General features: G+C 36.8%; 1 protein-coding gene across 25 annotated transcripts in view; it reads right to left on the reverse strand.

The window, feature by feature from the left end:
* Nucleotides 1–21,101, reverse strand: part of shank3a (SH3 and multiple ankyrin repeat domains 3a) — a 323,493-nt gene that overhangs the window by 12,418 nt on the left and 289,974 nt on the right. For 24 of the 25 annotated variants that reach the window (XR_009267007.1, XR_009267008.1, XR_009267006.1 and 21 more), the window contains 7 exons: nucleotides 8,805–8,887; nucleotides 7,283–7,407; nucleotides 6,952–7,087; nucleotides 3,059–3,139; nucleotides 1,579–1,602; nucleotides 563–687; nucleotides 128–233 (listed from right to left, as the gene is read on the reverse strand). Coding sequence is in view for 22 of the 25 variants with exons in the window: in XM_058751761.1 (XP_058607744.1) it covers nucleotides 128–233; nucleotides 563–687; nucleotides 1,579–1,602; nucleotides 3,059–3,139; nucleotides 6,952–7,087; nucleotides 7,283–7,407; nucleotides 8,805–8,887 (680 nt within the window). In the remaining 3 variants the exon portion in view is untranslated. The remainder of the gene's footprint in view (nucleotides 1–127; nucleotides 234–562; nucleotides 688–1,578; nucleotides 1,603–3,058; nucleotides 3,140–6,951; nucleotides 7,088–7,282; nucleotides 7,408–8,804; nucleotides 8,888–21,101) is intronic. The other variant, XM_058751764.1, reaches the window with a different exon arrangement.

Raw genomic sequence — 21,101 nt, forward strand, 5'->3', positions numbered from 1 at the left:
GCATTCAGATTTGAAGATCAAAGGACAGATAGATAAAAGAAACTAGAACAAAGCCAAGCACTTTACTGCTATTTCAAATTGAGGAGCTTAATTGAGGAGTGTATGTAAAAGATTCTTGAAGAATTACCAAAAGACTTCGTTCTAGCCATGCTTTTCGGCAGCTGCATGTGGGCTTTTTCCAACGCTGGGTGTAGAGCACCATGGAGAGCAAGTCCTTGCCGCTCAAAAAGAGACTGCACGAAGAAAACATTTATGTTTAAAAGGGTAAAGCAAGAAACTTTTGGCATATTTTCAACAAAGTGTTTCTATTGGCTACTGTTATTGTAAGAAGCTTCATCCCTACTGAAAATACCAGCATACAGCTGTGTTTTGGAAAACTATGCTGGTACATTAGACCACCATCAAACCTGCATCAAGCCAGTTTTTCAGTTTGATAAATGTAAAACAAAGAAACGGTTTTGACTTTTGAAATCCGCTGTGTACATACAACGTATTTGGTCAATGCTGCTAAAATGAGACACTTTCTGATCATCTGAGCATGTGCGGACATACTGTATCTTACACTGATTTCTGCTGGTGTAATTCTGCGACTAGTAGGACGTTGCTTCACCGTTGCTGCTCTGTAGTCTGCTTCCACCTTTGGCCTCAGTACTGTCTCCTGAGAGGCCAAAATCTCATCTAGCCTTTCTGTTAAGAAACACACACATAAAACCAAGTTCATTATAAACACCCACACAGGTAGTTCTCAACAGGTTGTAATATGGATCTCATTTGATCACATGCTTTGAAATAAAAAAGGCAAAATAAATATGAAATGGAAATGTTAATGACACATAATTAATGGAATGCATCACTGCTCCTTATTTATGGCAAAAGGTGTAGTTTGGCAAGCTCGGTTCCAACCCATAGACCTGCCTGGCTGTATACTGTCTACTTGAGTAGTGCCTTACACAGGATACATTCGTATGTTCTTCTAAAGTTTATCAAGGTATTGCATGTTCACAAAGAAAAACAATTAAAAAAACATCACAGATGGAGGCAAGAATGCATCCTGTGTGAACAGTCCCTAAGGCAGCATCCTAACTGAAATAGAACCTCATAAGTGACTCATTTGGAACACTCCACGTGCCACACAAATAGAATTCCTCGTGTGAAGCACATGAGAGGTGAAACTCACAATGGATTTCCAGTTTGGCATCAGCACATGTTGCTACGTTAAGAGTGTGAAATGCAAATAAGCATGAAAAATACAGAAATACTGGATAAAATAGTCATTAATCAATTACATGTTGACACGTTAGTTTTTAAAAATTTGAATAATATAATTAGTGTATGTTTAAATTAGTATAGTAATTTTAATATTAGATTTTTTTCGAAATATTCTAGGACATCCAAAACAAGGTATTTGTATAATTGTACTGCCTTTGTGATGGGAATGCCTAAAAATACTGGTTAGGTAGGCAGCTTACTAGGTTTTGGAACAGAGCTAAATAAATCATATTCCAGCATGAGCAAGGTGAAGATGGTTGCGTACACACATTTCTGTGATTTCGTTGGTTTCTAAAAACCTCAACTTACCTCCTCTTCTCCTCCTCGCAGAGGCTGAGCATGAAATAAATGTACAGAACACTTCTCCATTAAAGTCTCACAGCAGCAAATGTCTGTCGATATGTGTTTCAGTGTGTGAACGTGAGTGAATATGTATAATGAACTCAGTAAACTCAGAGGACAGATTGAGCGAGAGAGGAAAAGACAGCTGATGTTTTGAACAGCCCAAATGGCTGCAGGAGGGAGATGACACAGTTAATAAATAAACAAGAAAGTGCAACACAGAGAGAGACAGATAGAGAGAAAATGTTGCATCCAAATGTGTATGCATGTGTTAGGGGAATAAGATGTGTAAAACTATCTATTTTCCTAATAGATTATTTCATAATCTGAATGACTGACTAGTTGGAAGAACCCTGCTGCCCAAAAATGTCCATCTACATATGCATATAGGCTTAAAAAAGTGCACACTGAATCCAAGAATGCACAGCCCTTCAATAGAGTAAATTACAGTGTTTGTTTCTTCATTGGAAACTTAACATTACCTCACTTGCTCACAAATGGATACTATGCAGTGAATGGGTGCCACCAGAATGAGAGTCCAAACAGTTGATAAAAACATCACAATAATCCACAAGTAATCCACATGATTCCAGTCCAAAGTTTCTATTTTAGAAACGGTTTCTATTTCTGCCATGTCACGGCTGGAACAACAATATACAAACTATGAAAATGATCATCTCTGGTACTGATTATCTGCTTTATTCAATGTTAAAAGTGTAAGTTTGAATATCACATTGTGTGACATTTATAGCCATACTGAAAGCAACAACAGATAGTTTACTGTACCTCAGATCTTGAAAATAACATGTACGTTAAAACTGTGAACTCAATGCGAATGTGTATTCCATGACAAAGATGTTTTCAGTAACTCAGTATGTACTTTTAATAATGTTAAAAAGGTTTAATATTTATTAATTAGATTATTTGTCTATCTCATTGGGAGTGCAGTGCACTTCTCGCTTCTGAATGGCTGTGATATTTAAATGTTTCTGTCGCGTCGTTGCATCGCGCCTGGTGTGGACACGGTGTTATGGATATAGGACTCGTATTTTAGCCGGAAACAACAATTTGAAATCAGTTTTGAACGTCTTGATGGATTTGTTTTTTTTTTACAAACATGCAGCTTTTCACTTCAAAAGATGTTAATTGATGGACTGCAATGGTGTGGATTACTTGTGGGTTATTGTGATGTTTTATTATCTGTTTGGACTCTCATTCTGACGGCACCCATTCACTGCAGAGGATCCATTGGTGAGTAAGTGATGTCAAATTTCTCCAAATCTGTCCTGATGAAGAAACAAACTCATCTACATCTCAGATGGCCTGAGGGTGAGTACATTTAAGCAAATCTTCATTTTTGGGTGAACTATTCCTTTAAGACAAAAACTGAAATAAAAAATATTCAACCTCACAACATAGCACATTTGTATGTTTGAGGAATTCTTACCTAGTTCTTCGAGCTCAGCGGTCATGCTTTTGGACCTCAGGGTGAGGGTGGTGCTGGGCGCTCTTTTTGGAGGCGGGGGCGCTGTGGAGGAAAGGCAAGGAGTAGATGAAAAGATAGGATGGCGTGGCGAGGGGCCTGCATGGCTGCTGCCCATCGGCAGCTGCCAGCGCTTTTTCACCATCTTCATCCGAAGATCAACGTACCACACTGCCGCACCGCGATTAAACTCTCTCCTTCCGCCTTTCTCTCTCTGACATGCAACATAGAATCATGCAACTATCAGACATCTCCTGTGTGATTGCATGACCAGAAACCAACTTCCGTTCTTGGTGGCCCTCCGATGGTAGAAAGAAATACTCGTCTCCCAAACCTCCTCATATCACATTCAGCCTCTTACAACCCAAATGGTGGCCGAGTTTCCCTTTGTCTCTCAGAAACGAAACCTGATGCTATGTCCAAAGCACGCGATAAACTCCCAAGCAGCGATACAAGAAGCACCAAGAAAACGATCAGAGTTCCAGGAGATCAGACACTTCTATCGTCTCAGTAACATCGCCGTAAAACTCCTCACTCCTTCAGCTAACAACCTTGCAGACCAGAGTGGAGCTGGAGAGAGAGAGATGAGGAGAGAAATAGCAAGGCACTAATGCAATACTTACTTCAAACATGCATTGTAGTAACCATGGCAACTCTGGCAGGAGCAAGGCCTGGGTTTGTGCATTTCAACTGTGAGAATCTGTGTGTGTGAGTTTGTATGTGTGTGTGGGAGGATATAGCCACAAAACTAACAACAGACACTCTATTATTACTTCATCAGTAGTGTGTAAGTGTGTGGTAGTTCGCATAGCCCAGAGTTATGCAATAACCCTGCAATAACTTTGCAGGTGACTGTGATTTTGCAAAGTAAGAACAACATTCTCATCGACAATCAGATTTTGGGTAAGGATCTATCTTAGGGGCATAAACAACACAGCACTTTTTCTCTGATTGCAGAGGGATAGTTCATTTCTGTTGCATGCTGCAAAGCATCCTGTTAGCAACACCGAGGTCATGTGTTTGACTCCCAGGGAATGCATAAACTGACCAAATATAAAGCTTAAATGCAATGCAATGTGCTTTGGAAGAAAGCATCTGCCAAATGCATTAAATAGAAGTGTAGTTTGCACTTGAGAGACTCACTGCTTTAACATAGAAATTACATTTAAGCAATAGATTAAGCTGTGGATCTTATAATCTACAAACTTTGTTAATAATACTTGCATTTTCCTAGGCAAAATTTAATGATTATTTTTTAAATTAAATTAAAATTAAATAATAAAAAAAAGAAGTTAAATGTGTAGTCATTTTCCATGGTAAAATAAAATAAATAAGTTGCTTAGGATGAAAGCATCTGCCAAATGCATTAAATAGAAGTGCAGTTAATGCATTTTGCACTTGTGAGACTCACTGTTGAACATACAGTATATGAACTACATTTAAACAATATGTTTAGCTGTGGATCTTATTTATAAACTAAGATAAATAAGATTGCTTACAAACAATCTTTGTTAAATATACAGTACTCACATTTTCTTTGGTGGAAATCCATTTAATTATAAAATAATTTGAAAATGATTTTAAAAATGATTTTAAAATAAAATATTCATGAGTATGTTAAATGTGCAGCTATTTTCCTTCAATACAGAAACTTAATAAATAATTACATATAAAATAAAATAAAAATGATTAATAATAATTATAAAAAAACCAATAGAACAGACACTAATTTAACTAGACATGTCCATTGATGTGAGATGCTGAAAAGACAGCGAGAATGTCTGATATATCGGTAACACTTTACAATAAGGTTCATTAGTTAACTACATTAGTTAACATTAACTAATAATAAATTGCACTTATACAGGGTTTATTAATCTTTGTTAATGTTAATTTCAACATTTACTAATACATTATTAAAATCTTGTTAACATTAGTTAATGCACTGTGAACTAACATGAACTAACAATGAACATCTGTATTTTTATTAACTAACGTTAGCGAAGATTAGTAAATACAGTAACAAATATATTGCTCATGGTTAGTTCATGTTAGTTAATACATTAACTAATGTTTACTAATGAACCTTATTGTAAAGTGTTACCGATATATCTATAAAGAGTTGCAAAAAAGCATAGAGTAAATGCAAAAAACTTATATTTACAGTACTTTCCAGTTAGGGATGGATCTGCATAGTCAACCATCCTGATTCAATCTATACTGTAAGACGCTTTGGATAAAAGTGTCTACTAAATGACTGTCTTACTATGCTGTTCCATCATCCACTAAAGGCAAACACAGGTCAATGAAGGGTTCGGATTGTGTGGGAGTTGCAGATAAAAGTGAGGATAGATCTCATGGATATTGAATAGACTAACTCTTTGGGTTTTGAGGTTTTGCTGTGGTTCTAATAACTCTACCGGTGGACTCATTCAACTGCTAATCGATTGAGTGGGTGTAGGAATGCACGAATGTGTGCATGTGGAAAGGCTGCACAGAAAACACTTCAATCTGCTTAGTCATCACAATTCCTTGTGACAAATAACCCTGTCATTTAGTTAATGCTCCTGAAGTTTTCTCCTCTGACAAACACAGTCATTACCGTCACGATTGGCTATGATCATTACACTCGCTCCTTTATTCATTCGTGCAGCATTTCCTTTCCTCGTGTTTGAGACTAGATTCGCCCTGCTGAGAGAAATCTCTCACTGTCTGATCATTACATACAGTACAGAGCATCAAAGACTGGTTCCCTAGCAACCCGTGCCTTTAAGGGCTCTTCTGTCTGACTGCAGTAGCCCCGCCCACAACAAACAAACAAAACCAGCAGTCAGCACATTCCCTATAACTTAACTATTATACCACATACTCAATATTACACCATTTGCGTGTAACTGACTTAACAGTATGATGTTATTCTTGAGAGACACATATGAATACATATGAACTACTGTACATTTAAGCAATATATTAAACTGCAGACCTTGTTTGTAAGTCGCAAACCCTGTTAATAATAGTTGCATTTTCATTGCTGGAAAGTCAATTAAAATGAAAATTAAAATTAAGAAAATTTAACTTAAAAACTAAATCCAGAAATGTAACTTCAAAATGAAATGAAAAACAAAAATAAAAAATGTAAAATATAAAATAAAATAAAATAATATGAATACTTGCATTTTCACTGCTGGGAAATTCAGCAATATATAAACTTGCATTTTCCTTTGATGGAAAAGTAATTTAATTTTAAAATTGCATAAAAATAAAATTAAAAATGTTAAAAATAAAATAAAACATTAAATAATAATAATAATAATAATATTTTCAACTTAATTTTAAAATGACAAAATAAAATAAAATAAAATAAAAATAAATAATATAGAAATTTTAATAAATACAGAATATATAACATAAATAGTGCTGTCAAACGATTAATTGCATCCAAAATAAAAGTTTTTGTATTTGTACTCTGTATATTTATTATGTATATATAAATACAAACACGTGCATGTATATAAGAAACATTTGATGTTTATATATTAAATATATTTATAATATAATATAAATATACAAATGTATATATACATGGAAATATTTTCAAAATATATACTGTATGTGTGTATTTATATATACATAATAAATATACACAGTACACAAATATATTATGTAGACAAAAACTTTTATTTTGGATGCGATTATTCGCAATTAATCATTTGACAGCACTAAATATAAATAAAGAAAATATTAAATAATGATAATGATAATAATAATTGCATTTTAAAATGACAAAATAAAATAAAATATAGCAGCTTTATTATCTAGGACAGAACAGTTCTGTTTGAGGTGAACCAGCATCTTACCCTTCTTCCTGACTGACTCCTCAGACTCTGGCTTGCGTGTGACTGACACCACCTTCATCAGGAGGTTATTCCCACCCTGCCGTATAAGTGACACCACCTGCTTGTGTCCCACTTTTACCACGTTTACACCATTCACCTGAGAGAAAAATCACAAAGAAATCATAAGTGTTTTTCCACCCCTCCGGCACATTCCCAGAATATCAGACTAGACTCAAGGTCATTACACAGCTGCAACAAACATTACTGCATTTTTCTGTCCTGAAAATGTGAAACATGATGAATAATAGATACAGAAAGATCTGGGATATCAGTGGACAAACCAATCCTATACCTCAATCAGGAAGTCACCAGTCCTTAGCCCCGCCCTCCAGGCCACGCCCTCAACATCCACAGACTCCAGGTACTGCAGTGCAGGAAAGGCAGGTGTGGGTGTAAACTCTTCAATGGGCGTCTCCGCTACACAAACACAGAGAATCATATTATTGGTGCTTAGACTCTTTGTAAAGTCAATGAATAGCTTGCTTACAATAGTACAGTATAGACTAATATAAACTCGTCCAAATAGATCTGCAAGTGTTTTCCTTTTAATCTTTGAGGAAGTCATAGTATAGAAATTATGAAAGCAATAAAGAGACTGCTGACACCCATATTCGTAAGAGATATTAATGCACCATGTGGGTAACAGATGGCATTAGGGACTCATAACTCCTACCCAGGATGGTGCCACCCCAGAGACTGGGCGCACACACACACACACACACACACACACACACACACACACACACACACACACTACTCACAAACCCTGCTGATCTGTATATGTTGTCAAACACAACTGTCTAATAATGCTGTTGAGTCACCACTATATACAGTATGTTTCAGAAATGTCACAATATGAACCAGTGACCGCGATACTTGATTATGTAAGTAATGAAGTTAACATTCACTTGACTCTATTTTATGCTGTCACCAGAACCGCATCTGTAAAGCACACACACTGCTGCACTACTGATATGCATTGTGTTTGAACTATCATGTATTTATTTCATATAAATGATTGTAGATGTGTGATGGATGTTATTTCAGAGTAATATTAATTTTAACTCTAGAGAAAAACTACATTTTGGTTCAATGCTTGTGTTTTTACAGGGATTCTTATATTGGTTATTCACTGGCTATTAAAAAGTATAATTATACTGTACGTTCTTCAGATGAGTCTATTGCTTTTAGGGTTCTTTTAATCACAACTAGAATATCTTAAATCTAAAAATCTTTTCTTTTTTTTTTTTTCTTCCCTATTTCTCTGTATATCAATTCCTTTGTGCCCTGGAATGTAAGCTAACTATTATTATTATTATTATTATTATTTAATACTACTATTTTTATTATAATTTTCATGCCAATTTTGATGATTAATTATTAGTATATTGATTAATATCAAATTATTTTGATTTATTATCAATAAAAATAAAAACTATTATTAACTATTGTTACTTATTGTTATACTAATAATAAGATTTTTCATACATACATTTTTAAATAATTTAAGAACAAAAACAATAATAATAAAAATGTATTATAAAAATAACTTGTTAACTATTGGCAATTAGTGTTACAACAACAATAACAATTATTATTATTATACATTTTTTTAATATGTATTTTTGCCTTTATTGTGACAGGACAGATCAAACCTGTTTTACTTGGAAATGCTTCACATTACAAAAGTAAAATGTGTTGCGAACAGTGTTTCATGTTGACTTTAAGTGTGTAATGTAACCCAGTATTGTGAAAGAAGATTGAACTCTGACGTAAGAGCAAACCGAGGCCATGAACTCAAAGCCACATCTTACCTTTAGCTCCCCGCAAGACAAAGCCGAATCCCTCATTCTCTTTCTTCTGGAGCACAGCGTTCTTCTCCTCGATGATGTAATCACTGGGCATAAGAGAGAGCGGGACAGTGAGGTCAGACTCCAGCACCATGCCTGTATCAGGACCACCACAGTCGGACCACCTGGACGTACCCCCACACACCGCTACTCTCCCTGATCCCTGTCCCGCTCCTCTGATGAGCCAATCAGGTTAAAAGCTGAGGCTGTGAGAGTGTGGACAGTACGAAAAAGCTCAGGTGGAAGCTCCTGTCCTTCTGTTTGACTCCAGCGCAGCCTCTTTAACTGCATTAGGAGATTGGACCAAATGCTAATATCAAGCCTCTTATGCTATTAAATGAAAGGACAGAAAAATGAGGGCCTTCAACTCTTTTCCCGTCCAACTCCGAATGCAGTAGAGATACAAAAACATCCTTTAAAAGCCAGAAATGTACAAAGACAATGTCAACCCTGCATCCATGCCCTAAAGTGCAGCCCATCAGTGATAAAAAGATGGGACGAGTGCTCACAAAAGAGAAAGCGAGTCAGAGACACACAAAGGATGTTTTTCTATGGTGGTCTCTTCCCTTCAACACGCACACACACACGGTCCATCTGTCTGGATGCATGGAGATAGTTATCATCAGCGCGAACAGCAGGGACAAATCTGTTCTTCCTTACTCATGTGAGCCACAGTTACCCGCCTGTAGACACCATCAGCCCCCCGCCAACACACACATACAAACAGCACTCTAGACATACAAATATCACTTCACTAACCTCACTGCTATGATTAACTGTGCTGTTCTGCATTTGCATGACATTTGGCAGATGCTTCTATCTAAAACAACTAATGGGCTTCGCATGCTTAAGGCAAGACACTCCAGGTGAAAAGGGTACAAATTGTAATTAACAGATATCACTGTACTGTCCTCAGTTGATTAATCACAGTACATTAAGATAACTGTTTTTATTACAAGTTTTCTGAAATGTTATATTTGAATTTGCAAATGAGGCATTGTGTAATTTAATATGCGCTAATTTGCATACACTTCCAGAAATCTGAATACTGGATATTTCATTCATTTTGTTGAGTTAATGGTTTTTACAGAGGGGGTTTTGAATATCTCACTCCAAAAGCCTGAAAGTATTTTCAGGAGAAAACAATTTTTTTTACGTGCTTTAAGGAATAAATTGCCATATAAATCAGATGAGTGATATATGAAGAAATCCCTCTGTAAAAACCTTCAAAATATAGAACTGTACAGTTATATATATGTATGTATGTATGTGCTACTGAAGTGGAGATTTCTGGCTCAGTGCATGAGAAAAAAACTCATTTTGAGAAAAAGGCCTGTAAAGATATGTATTGTAAATGAAATCTACAGATGCAAACAGATAAAGTGTAATGTGTACTTTAGAGGTTTTCTTTGCACTAGTCTGAAAGAAGATAAGTTATAGAAGCAACATAGCCTGAAATCTAAAAATTGACCAGTGTTTGAAAAAAAATCAATTTTGCATTAAAAATTTTCTGTTTTAAAGTTGGTATTATAATAAAAATACACCCTATCTATTTTCTAAATCCATTTTATCTATCATATTGTGAACGATTTGTTCATGCATGTGTTTTAATTTGAAAATTTAGCTTCAAAGCTGCAGTCCGTAACTTTTTTTGGTTAAAAAAAATATACTCATAGTCACGTAATTTGGATGTTGTTAACATTAAATAATTGAAAAAGTATAACAATAATATTACTTTGCACGGTTTGATGTGATATGAGCTAACCGATCTTTAGATTAAATCACCATTGGTAGTGTGATTTATGGTAATGCTTTTTTCCTCAGTTGGTCAGAACAAAAGTGGCAGACTTGTTACTTACTTGTTCAGATAGCAATATACGGTGAAAATTCTTATTTGGGTCATATATTCCAAGATGTAGGCTAGAATCTGTGATTGCAAAGTACAGTAAAAATCCACACCGGTGCGGTGACTGACAGCTACACATTCACGTCAAAACATTAGATTCATCCGCGCTGAAGCCGTGCCGGAGCACAGCCCACGCAAGCGAGATAATTCCACACACAGCTGCATTTCCAGGTTTTCAAACAGAGATGACGACAAAGAGGCAAAACCTACGGACTGCTGCTTTAAGCTCATAATTTTTAATCAAACGTTATAACTGGATCTTCCAGTGAAATGACAGACTCTCTGGTGACTTGCGCCGGATGTTGGAAACCAAAAACACTGGAGATCATTGACTTCCACATTCCACATTGACTAGCCATTTCTCAATGTAGCAAATTAGCTCAAAGTGAGATTAACATAATCATATGGGTTGTTATCAATTATATTAATCTTCAGGAATTAACTAGCATTAATAGTACAATAAAATGATTTGTTCGTCCACAGTATGGACAGTTTTAATCGTCTATTGACTCTAAGGAAAATTATTTCTCTGGCCACGAAAAATAATTTCCTTACTGATACATTGCTCACAGAGCATGTAACAAAACTGGAACGTTAAAGTGACCTCGTTCTGTGAGCAGCAGACACAGACAACCAAGCGTGAATACATATGGATGTTTATTAAACTACACTACAGGGGAACATGCAACATCGAACTAGACACAGACATACACACATTAAACATAGATGCCAACGCAAGGAAGGCATGGAGAGAAAGAGAGAGAGAGAGAAAGAGAGAGAGAGAGAGAGAGAGGGAGAGGGAGGGAGCGCTCGAGCAAGAGAGTAGAGTGTAATGGCAGGATTTACACATCAGCTAACTACAATCTGTTAAGAACCATCAGAGAATCACCTCACCTTAATTAAAAGGGGTCGAAGAAGCCTAGAAGCGCATCTAAATAGTTAAAAAGCGGTTACTTGCATTGGTTTTGTTGGTGCTGAGCAGTGACGGGAATAACGCTGTTTATTTATTACGGCGTTATTTTTTTCAGTAACGAGTAATCAAACAAATGACTGTTTCCCCCGTTACAACGCTGTTACCGTTACTGACAATAAAATGTGGCGTTACTATATTATATTATTAGAATTTATTTTTTCAGTTCATCTGAATGGATGCGCAGTGTAGCTGTATTTGACGTACCATAAACTCTAGTGTAAAGGCGCACGACTCGCCGTCACTTTCTCTCACATACACGCACGCAAAGAAAGATACAGAGAGAGTCTTTCATAACGTGCAGAATTGACGCGCTACATGTAAACGATATTCTTTGTTGTATTTTCCTGTCAAAATAACGGAGTTCCTTTGGAATTCTTCAGCTTTTAAGAACTGCCGGTTTCTCTGGTAGTGGGCGGAACTAATGCGCAAAGGACAATCTCATTGGCTGGCGCTCACCTATTATCGTCCCTGTTTTGATTTCAGCAAATCAATTCAAGCGAACGCAGACAACGTGATTAATATTCATGAACCCAGCAGCTCATTAATCCTTATTGATGACAAATATGCATTCATACTTGGTTATTCTAATTACTAAAGTTCTATCATCATATAATATTAAATTATCATAATATTATATAATAATGCTTGACTGACTGATACTAAGTGTCAGTAGATAAATAGTGTAGATTAATGTACAATGTTTTATAATAATAATTTATTCTTTTTAGTGTCCATTTCATTAATTTAACATATTTAATATTGAGGGCATCCAAAGTTATTTGACATTTGAACATTCTTTTTAAAAGTAACGCAATAGTTACTTAGTTTAGTTTAGTTTAGTTTAGTTTAGTTTATTTTCTTATATAGCACATTTCTACTGCCTTTGGAGCAGCCCAAAGTGCTGTACAAAGCATTCCAGCAAAACCAAACACGTAACAATGACAAACACAACATCTTAAAAAGAAACATACATTACGTGTCTCCTAAGTCGGATTCAAACACCATAACATAAAAATGCTTCTTCAAACCCGTTTTAAAAGCGGACACTGAGGGGGCAACCCGAATGTCTAGAGGTAGATTATTCCATAGACGAGGACCGGCAATCGAAAAGGCCCGATCCCCTTTTCGCTTAAGTCGGGACCGCGGTACCTGGAGCAATTGTTTGTCAGCAGATCGCAAGTTTTTCACAGGTTTATGCAAATTAACCAGATCTGACAAATACAAAGGTGCGAGACCATTTACAATTTTGAAAATTATTACTAAGGCCTTAAAATCAATCCGGTATCTAACAGGTAACCAATGTAAGGATGCTAAAATTGGAGTTATTCTATCCCTCTTTCTCCTACCAGTCAATAGTCTAGCAGCCGCATTTTGGACAAGCTGTAATCGATTTATCAAAGACTGAAAGATTCCTAAATACACAACATTACAATAATCCAATCTTGACGATATAAAAGCATGGATGATTGTCTCCAGATTTCTAAATGAGAGCATTGGTTTAATCTTAGAAATTAACCTTAAATAGTAAAAACTAGTTTTCACCACAGTATTAACTTGTTTGATAAAATTCAGCTCCGAGTCAAAAAATACACCCAGGTTTTTTGCAAATGGATGAATATTCCTAGAAAGAGGCCCCAAATAACTAGAAATAAGTGTCGAAGAGCTAAGAGGACCGAAAACAACCACATCTGTTTTACTCTCATTTAAATGGAGAAAATTCTTAGCCATCCAGGATTTTACATCCTCTAGACACTTGACGATTGTAGCACAAGACTTATCAACTGAGTGTAATGGGACAAACATCTGAGTATCATCAGCGTAACAGTGATATGCAATCCCATGTTTCCTAAAAATACTCCCCAACGGTAGCATATATAGAGAAAACAGAATTGGACTTAATATGGACCCTTGTGGGAGCCCACAAGACAGAGGAACTGCAGAAGAAGAATGATTACCCATTGTAACCGATACAGACCTATTAGACAGATAAGAAGAAAACCACTGTAAAGCACTACCACTAATTCCAACCTCCTGCTGTAAACGATCTAACAAAATTCTATGGTGGATTGTATCAAATGCGGCAGTTAAATCGAGCAAAATTAAAATAGCAGAGTTACCAGAATCCAAAGTGAGCAAGAGGTCATTTGACACTTTAAGAAGAGCCGTTTCGGTGCTATGGCGGGCCCTAAATCCTGATTGAAAACGGTCATGAATATGGTGATCTGATAAAAATGCGGACAATTGGAGAGAAACAGTCTTTTCCAACACTTTCGACAGAAAAGGCAATGTGGAAATAGGTCGAAAATTATTAAAATCAGATGTGTCAAGATTAGGCTTCTTCAGGGATGGCTGAATCACTGAGTGCTTAAAATAAGAAGGAACAATGCCAGAGCTCAGCAAGCTATTGATGATAGTCAGAACAGCTGGGCCAATCACACCTAACACCTCTCTAAAGAAACGAGTTGGCATAAAATCCACTGGGGAGGTGGACGGTTTTAATTTTAAAGTTAACTCTATCAATTTATCAAGATCAATTAGATAAAAATGCGTTAACTGAGCATTAACAGTCACCGAATTGGAAGATTCGGAGGCAACGTACATACTCGGAATAGATTCATATAAAACCTCAATCTTACTCCTAAAAAAATCCAAAAACTTTGTGCATAACTCAGGGTTAACATCAGGAAAAGATGATTTCCTGGGATTAACCACTTTATCAAATGAGTTAAACAACACATTAGGATCATGAGGATTTTTAGAGATTAAATCTGAGAAATATTAAATTTTAGCTGTTTTAACAGCACACTGATAGGCCGACATGCAGTTCTTAAAAATCTCCTTGGAAACCTGTAACCTATCCGATCTCCATTTACGTTCTGCTTTACGGCACTCCCGCCTAAGTGCACGGGTATGATGGTTGAACCAAGGGTGTGAGCTTGATTTAAAAACTTTTGGTTTTAGTGGTGCAAGTAGATCTAAAATATTTGTACAAGTCTCATTAAACAACACAGTTAGATCCTCAGTATTGTGGCTATTAGATGGCGCTTCTAACACTGTTCTAGCTGTGGACTCTAAATATGCATCAGAAAATTCCTCTGCAGTTGAGGAAGTTAATCCTCGGGCGTAATACACATCATGCTGCTCACTTGAAAGTGAGTACGAGAGTAATATATTAAACATAACCGGCATATGATCAGACAAACAACTTTCAGTAATACTGAAGTTACATACTGGAAGTCCAAAAGATAAGACAAGATCAATAGTATGTCCTTGTGTATGAGTAGGTCCATTAATATGTTGGACAAGGTCAAATGAATCAATGAGTTGCATAAACTCCTTCACCAGATAATGAGTCGGGCAACACACATGTATATTAAAGTCACCCAAGATCAGTAATTTGTCCACAGTAGGAACTATATTAGACATAAAAGTCCCGAACTCGTGAATAAAGTCCTTATTATATTTTGGAGGTCTATAAATAAGGACACAAGTCACAGAACTGGATAAATGAATTCTTAATATCTGCAGCTCAAATGTAGAATAATGCTGAGCGAGAGGAACTAGCCTACATTTAAAACCTTTTTTAAAAACAGTGGCCAAGCCTCCACCTCGACCCGCTAATCTCGGAGAATTGAAGTAATCACAGTCCTCTGGTGTTAACTCTGCTAATGTATCCAACTCACCAGCGTTGAGCCACGTTTCTGTCAAAAATAAGAAGTCCAGATCTTGAGATATAAAAAAGTCATTTAAAATGAACGATTTGTTATTGATGGATCTTGCATTTACCATCGCCAATTTCACCTGCTGCGGGCCAGTAACCATGAGTGAATCCGCTGATTTAACGTATTCCAAGGTCCGGAGGTTCCGAAAATCTACCTCCCTCTTGACATAACGATGTCTTGCTGATCGGCGAAAAGGGGCCTTTGTAGCCGGAAGAAGTGGAATGAGACCGACAGGCCGCAGCTCCGACGCGCCATGGCGACCAAATAGCGTGCAGCCTCCAGGCCGAACTCGGTGCAACCATACCGACGAAAACCCACAACTCTTCAGCCTAGCAAGAAGACCGCTGCGTTTTCCTCTTTTCCTCTTTCTCAGGCACTTTTTACGATGAAAACAGCAACCCGTCAGTCGACAGGTAACCACAGGAAAGGTAGAAGACGTCCGTGAGTTAAAACAGTGGTCCTCAATCGGGATATGTTTACAGCAATCCGACAAAAGAGGACGTAAATCAAGAAGAGCTTGGCGATCGTAGGTAAGGGCAGCAGAAGTTTCTACCACGAACAGCCATATTGCCCACAACAATACATATAAAACAATTGACAACGATGAGAATCGACGGCACGCCAGAGAACAATTACTTTCCCTGGTAATTAGTTACTTTTATAATGATGTAACTCAGTTACTAACTCAGTTACTATTTGTGAGAAGTAACTAGTAACTATAGCTAATTACATTTTTAAAGTAACGTGCCCAACACTGGTGCTGAGTAAAGTGTCCTGGTGCATGTATAATGTGTAAATTCTTGATGAATTCCTTTAGGAGTGAAAGCTTCGTCATTCCAGCCATGGGTTGATTGGTCCGAAGTGAATTGACAAAGTTACTGAACTTAAAACTGCCTGAAGCTCGGACTCCCCCCAGGAGATTTCCAAGGTGATAAGTGTGTCTCCAGGGCACCGAAAGTAAAGAGAAGACTTTATCTGGTTTCCCTGTAACACCCATTTTGGTTAGTTTGACCAATAACAAGGCACATAGTTTCAGCGGGAAAGTGTTCCTTTGTCCCACTTGACACCTCATTTGCATGTTTTATGACTGGTCTGGAGAATCGGTGTAGTTTTTCCCACAGTACAGGAAAAATAGTATGATGCATTTCACGATCACATAGTGTACATCATTGTTTGAGGAATAAAGAGCAGATCATTTTGATACCAAGAAAGAGACATCTAAAAGATTTTAAACCAGAGATACATTCATACACCTGAATATGAGTGTTTAGAGCTTACTAATACGAGTAACGAGTGATAACTAGGCTAATATAATAAGGAAACATACAAACAACACATGCATATACCAGATACATTTGTAACGGATTATTATGGTCTAAATCAGTGTTTCTCAACCCTGGTCCTGGGCGCCCCCCAACACTGCACATTTGTGTGTCTCCCTAATCAAACACACCTGATTTAACTCATGAGCTCATTAGAAGAAACTCCAGGACCTGAAATGGGTGTGTCAGATAAGGGAGACATACAAAATGTGCAGTGTTGGGGGGCGCCCAGGACCAGGGTTGAGAAGCACTGGTCTAAATAAAGAAAATGTCTCTATGTGTGTGTGTTATGTGTATTGTAATCCTGGAGGTAGTCCACTGGTCAGCCAGGCCGTTGGTGCCTGGTACCGAGGGTCATTTAGTTCTCTTTTGGAATGTGTTTGAAGTCCGATGGAGAGAACAGAGAATCGATCTGTTTAGCATCTTTTTGACAGTTGGGGGACAACCATTGGCAATTTAGCACCCATATAAAGTTAGAATGTGGGGCCAGGTCTGTGAATTATATGCAAATGTCAAATGGCTAAAAGGGTCTCTTAAGACATAAAGTCCCAACGACCATCAAGGATCATCAAAATATCTTCTTTTAAGTTTCACTGAAAAATGTCATACAGGTTTGAAACGACATAAGGGTGCGGGCGAGTAGTGATGACAGAATTTTTATTTTTTAACTACCAATTTAAGTATTCTTAAACTTATACAAAAATGATAGCATCTCATCTGACGCATCAGTTTTAACTCTCCTTCAGATATTTAAATTAAACATCTCGTGGATGTTTCTGCTAAGTGCATGAATATTTAATTGAGTCAACATAAACTGGCTATCTGTTGCTAAACAACTTGCTGTAATATTCAGGCCCTGCACTGATTCACACTGCATGTCTTCAGCACCAGCAGAGGGTGTAAAAAGACATGAATCCAAAGTTAATCATAGTGTGAAAAGCAATTTACAGTGATTTCATGATATAGATCAGTTTGTGTCTTCCCTGGGAATCAAACCCATGACCTTGGCAGTACTGGTGCCACACTCTGCCAGTCAAGCTAAAGAAAAAGATATTCATTTTATTACAGCAAAATCTGTATCTCTAAACACAGCACCTCATCTATAATAACTCCCATACCATCTAAAAATCTGTTTTACAAACAGAGCATAATAAAGTCCTTGTGAACAGCTGCTTGTGTGCTGATTGCGGAATAATTACCACAAAACGACTAAAAGCTGTCTATGTGATCACATGAGACCAGAGCAACGACTGTCTGAATCATCAACTATTAGAAGAAATCTCATCTCTCTCTCTCGTACCCCGAGGGTCTTCATCACTGATGCATTAGGAGTGACAAGAATCTAATTAAGCAGTGGAGAATCAATTAGATCAATTACAGATGATTTGGTGTCGTTAGCGCCTCGGGTTAACGAAACGCTCTGTCCTACAGAACAGCAGTCACGCCTGTGATAACATCAGTGTATGGTCGGGTGTCTGGAACTGGCATTTGCTGTAGTTTTGTTTACGAACAAAATCCCAGACAAGCCACATTAAACTGGGACAGTGGAATGTTTGGGTTGCATTTCCAATTAGCTATTTAATAAATGCAAAAGCAACAAACACCAAAAGCTTAATATAATATCTTGTCCCTTACAATATCATAGCAAAGCTGTGGCAATACTATAGTAAAAATAAATGGGGAATTTTTATTATTATTAATTATATACATATAATTTCCCCTCCAGTTATTTTTACGATGGTATAGATAAGTGTGTGTACATTGTGTGGGTTGATTTATAATTATGCCTTATGGAATATTTCTGTTATATAAATGCATAAACAATTTCAAATATTTGTTATAAGCTTACAAAAGCCCTCACAGTTCAAGTTCAGCTAATCTAGCGCCTAATGATAATTTGATGAGATAATGAAGTGTGAAAATGAATATATAAAGGCCATTAGACCTCAGGAAGAAGGTTTCCTGTAGCGCTGACTTCTTGTCAGTGTAGTGCATACAACTCCCTAAAATGATCCCCTGAGCCGAGAGGAACGTGCATGAGCGTGTTAACTCCACTTTGTCCCATGTCAATGAAGCTACATCTCTGTACGGCGACTGATATTCACATACAATGAACACTTGCGAGAGGAGTGAAAAGGGAGGTGACAGCACACGTTTGAACTTCAGCCAGTTAATGTGTGCTTTCTGTCTGTGTGCTAGCTTTTCACAGCTAGGTCAACATGTGCTAACTCGTGCTGATGTTTAATGTAGTGCACTTAGTGTAGCTGGACATGGATCAGCACACTTACACATTAACATTTACACTAAATCTAATTAGTGATTACAATATTTAACTTACAACATCAATCTTTTAGTATGGATTGGACATTGGAATGTATTAGCTAAAAGTAGTTCATGAACACGCTACTATTTACAGTTTAAATTGAGTAGCGGTCTTGTCATATTAGCAGAATATTGTTTTGCACACTTACATGCTAATATTTACAATTTACATTGATTAGCAGACTTGTAATATTAGCTAAACACTACTTTGGCCAGAGATTAACTTACTATAGGTAGATGTATTACTTACTATTGGAGAGAGCGTAACAGCTAACTTTGATCAAGTGTGCCTTAATAACCAATCACATTACAGCCTTGACGTCACTGAATTTCAGTCAGAGCTGTACGACACCATTTACGGATAGAATGAATGAGAAATGCCGTAAGCTGAATCACACCTGTTGCAAAAAGTCAGTGACTTCTCTTATAAAACAGCTTTTTTTCCCCCGTGTAAACCTCTAAAAATAGTTCAAATCAAAACTATTGTTTAGTGTAAAACATGTTGAAGATTAGTAGATAGGCTGTCAATTCATTAAATGATAATCTGTTTCCTCTAAAAAGCTGTTTATTCAGCGCAGAGAAGCCTCTCCTCCATTGACATCCATTAAAAAAAACGGCGTCTGGTCTCCTTTCCCACGTACTGCCAAAGCCGTTTCCTCTAAAAAGCTGTTTATTCAGCTTAGTGAAGTCTTTAGCTGTTATGCTTTTTCGGCTAATGGTTGCAGGCTTGCTTTCTAGTGGCTTTGCTTTGACACACTTACATGCCAATATTTACAATTTATATTGATTAGCAGACTTGTCATATTAGCTGAATGTACTTTGCCACGCTTATGCTAATATTTATAGTTTAAACTGATTAGCGAATTTAGCTAAATATTGTACAGCACACCTACATACTAATATTTACAATTTATATTGATTAGCAGATTTGTCATATTAGCTGAATGTACTTTGCCATGCTTATGCTAATATTTACAATTTATATTGATTAGCGAACTTGTCACTAGCTGAATGTACTTTGGCACACTTACATGCTAATATTTACAGTTTAAATTGATTAGCCGACTTGTCATATAGCTGAAGTTGCTTTGCACATTGACACGCCAACATAAATCAATTAGCAGACTAAGACAAACTTAGTTGGGCGCACTTGCGTGCTAATACAGTTTAAATCGATTAGCCTAACAGAATTAGCGGAACATAGTTTGGAATACTTACATGCTAACAGTCTAAATCTATTAATTTAGTTTGGCACACACATGCTAATATACAATATTAATTGGATTTAATATCAAACATGTAGATTTAACACATCTCCTGAACATAGTTCACATGCTTACATTTACAGCTTAAACCAATTAGCAGACTTCTCATTTTAGCTGAAGACAGTTTGGCGTACTCGCATGCTTTAACATTTTAATTTGATTCATTTATTAATAATGATTTAAAAATAATTCATAATAATTTGATACAATGACAATTTGGAGTTCAGAGATGGATCGCCATCTTGGCAACTTCCAACAGTTAGGCCTAAACGGAGCCCCTACTGAGGATTTCAGTAAGGTGATGGTCATTCATTCACATCTCATATTGGGAAACAGAGTCTGGGAGAGGTTTCATTTGTCTTGTACGTTTCGAGTCAATTTCAGAAGGTAATTGATTTGACTGGGTGCAGTTCTTTAGGCTGCCGTTCTAGACCTGTTTGCTGTTGCTGAGCATCCTGGCAAGAGAAGATGAATGGAGTGAAAAGTATCAGTTTGACAGAGAGACTCCAGTAATTAATCCTCTCTTGTTCTCTCTCTCTCTTACTTCCTCCGTCTCACATCAATCAGTCTTTAATTTCGAAAACACTTTACAGTGTTAAATATATTACACATGCAGAATCAACAGAATTAAAAGAGCAGTACAAAAACTTGCTTATGTGTTGCGTTCACACTAGCTAGATTGGATATGCAAGAGGATGTAAAGAATTTGCCTCAATAGATCTAAGTCGGTTTGGACGCCAAACTGAATTTA

This window comes from Onychostoma macrolepis, chromosome 18, assembly GCF_012432095.1.
Source record: "Onychostoma macrolepis isolate SWU-2019 chromosome 18, ASM1243209v1, whole genome shotgun sequence".
Classification (NCBI taxonomy): Eukaryota; Metazoa; Chordata; class Actinopteri; order Cypriniformes; family Cyprinidae; genus Onychostoma; species Onychostoma macrolepis.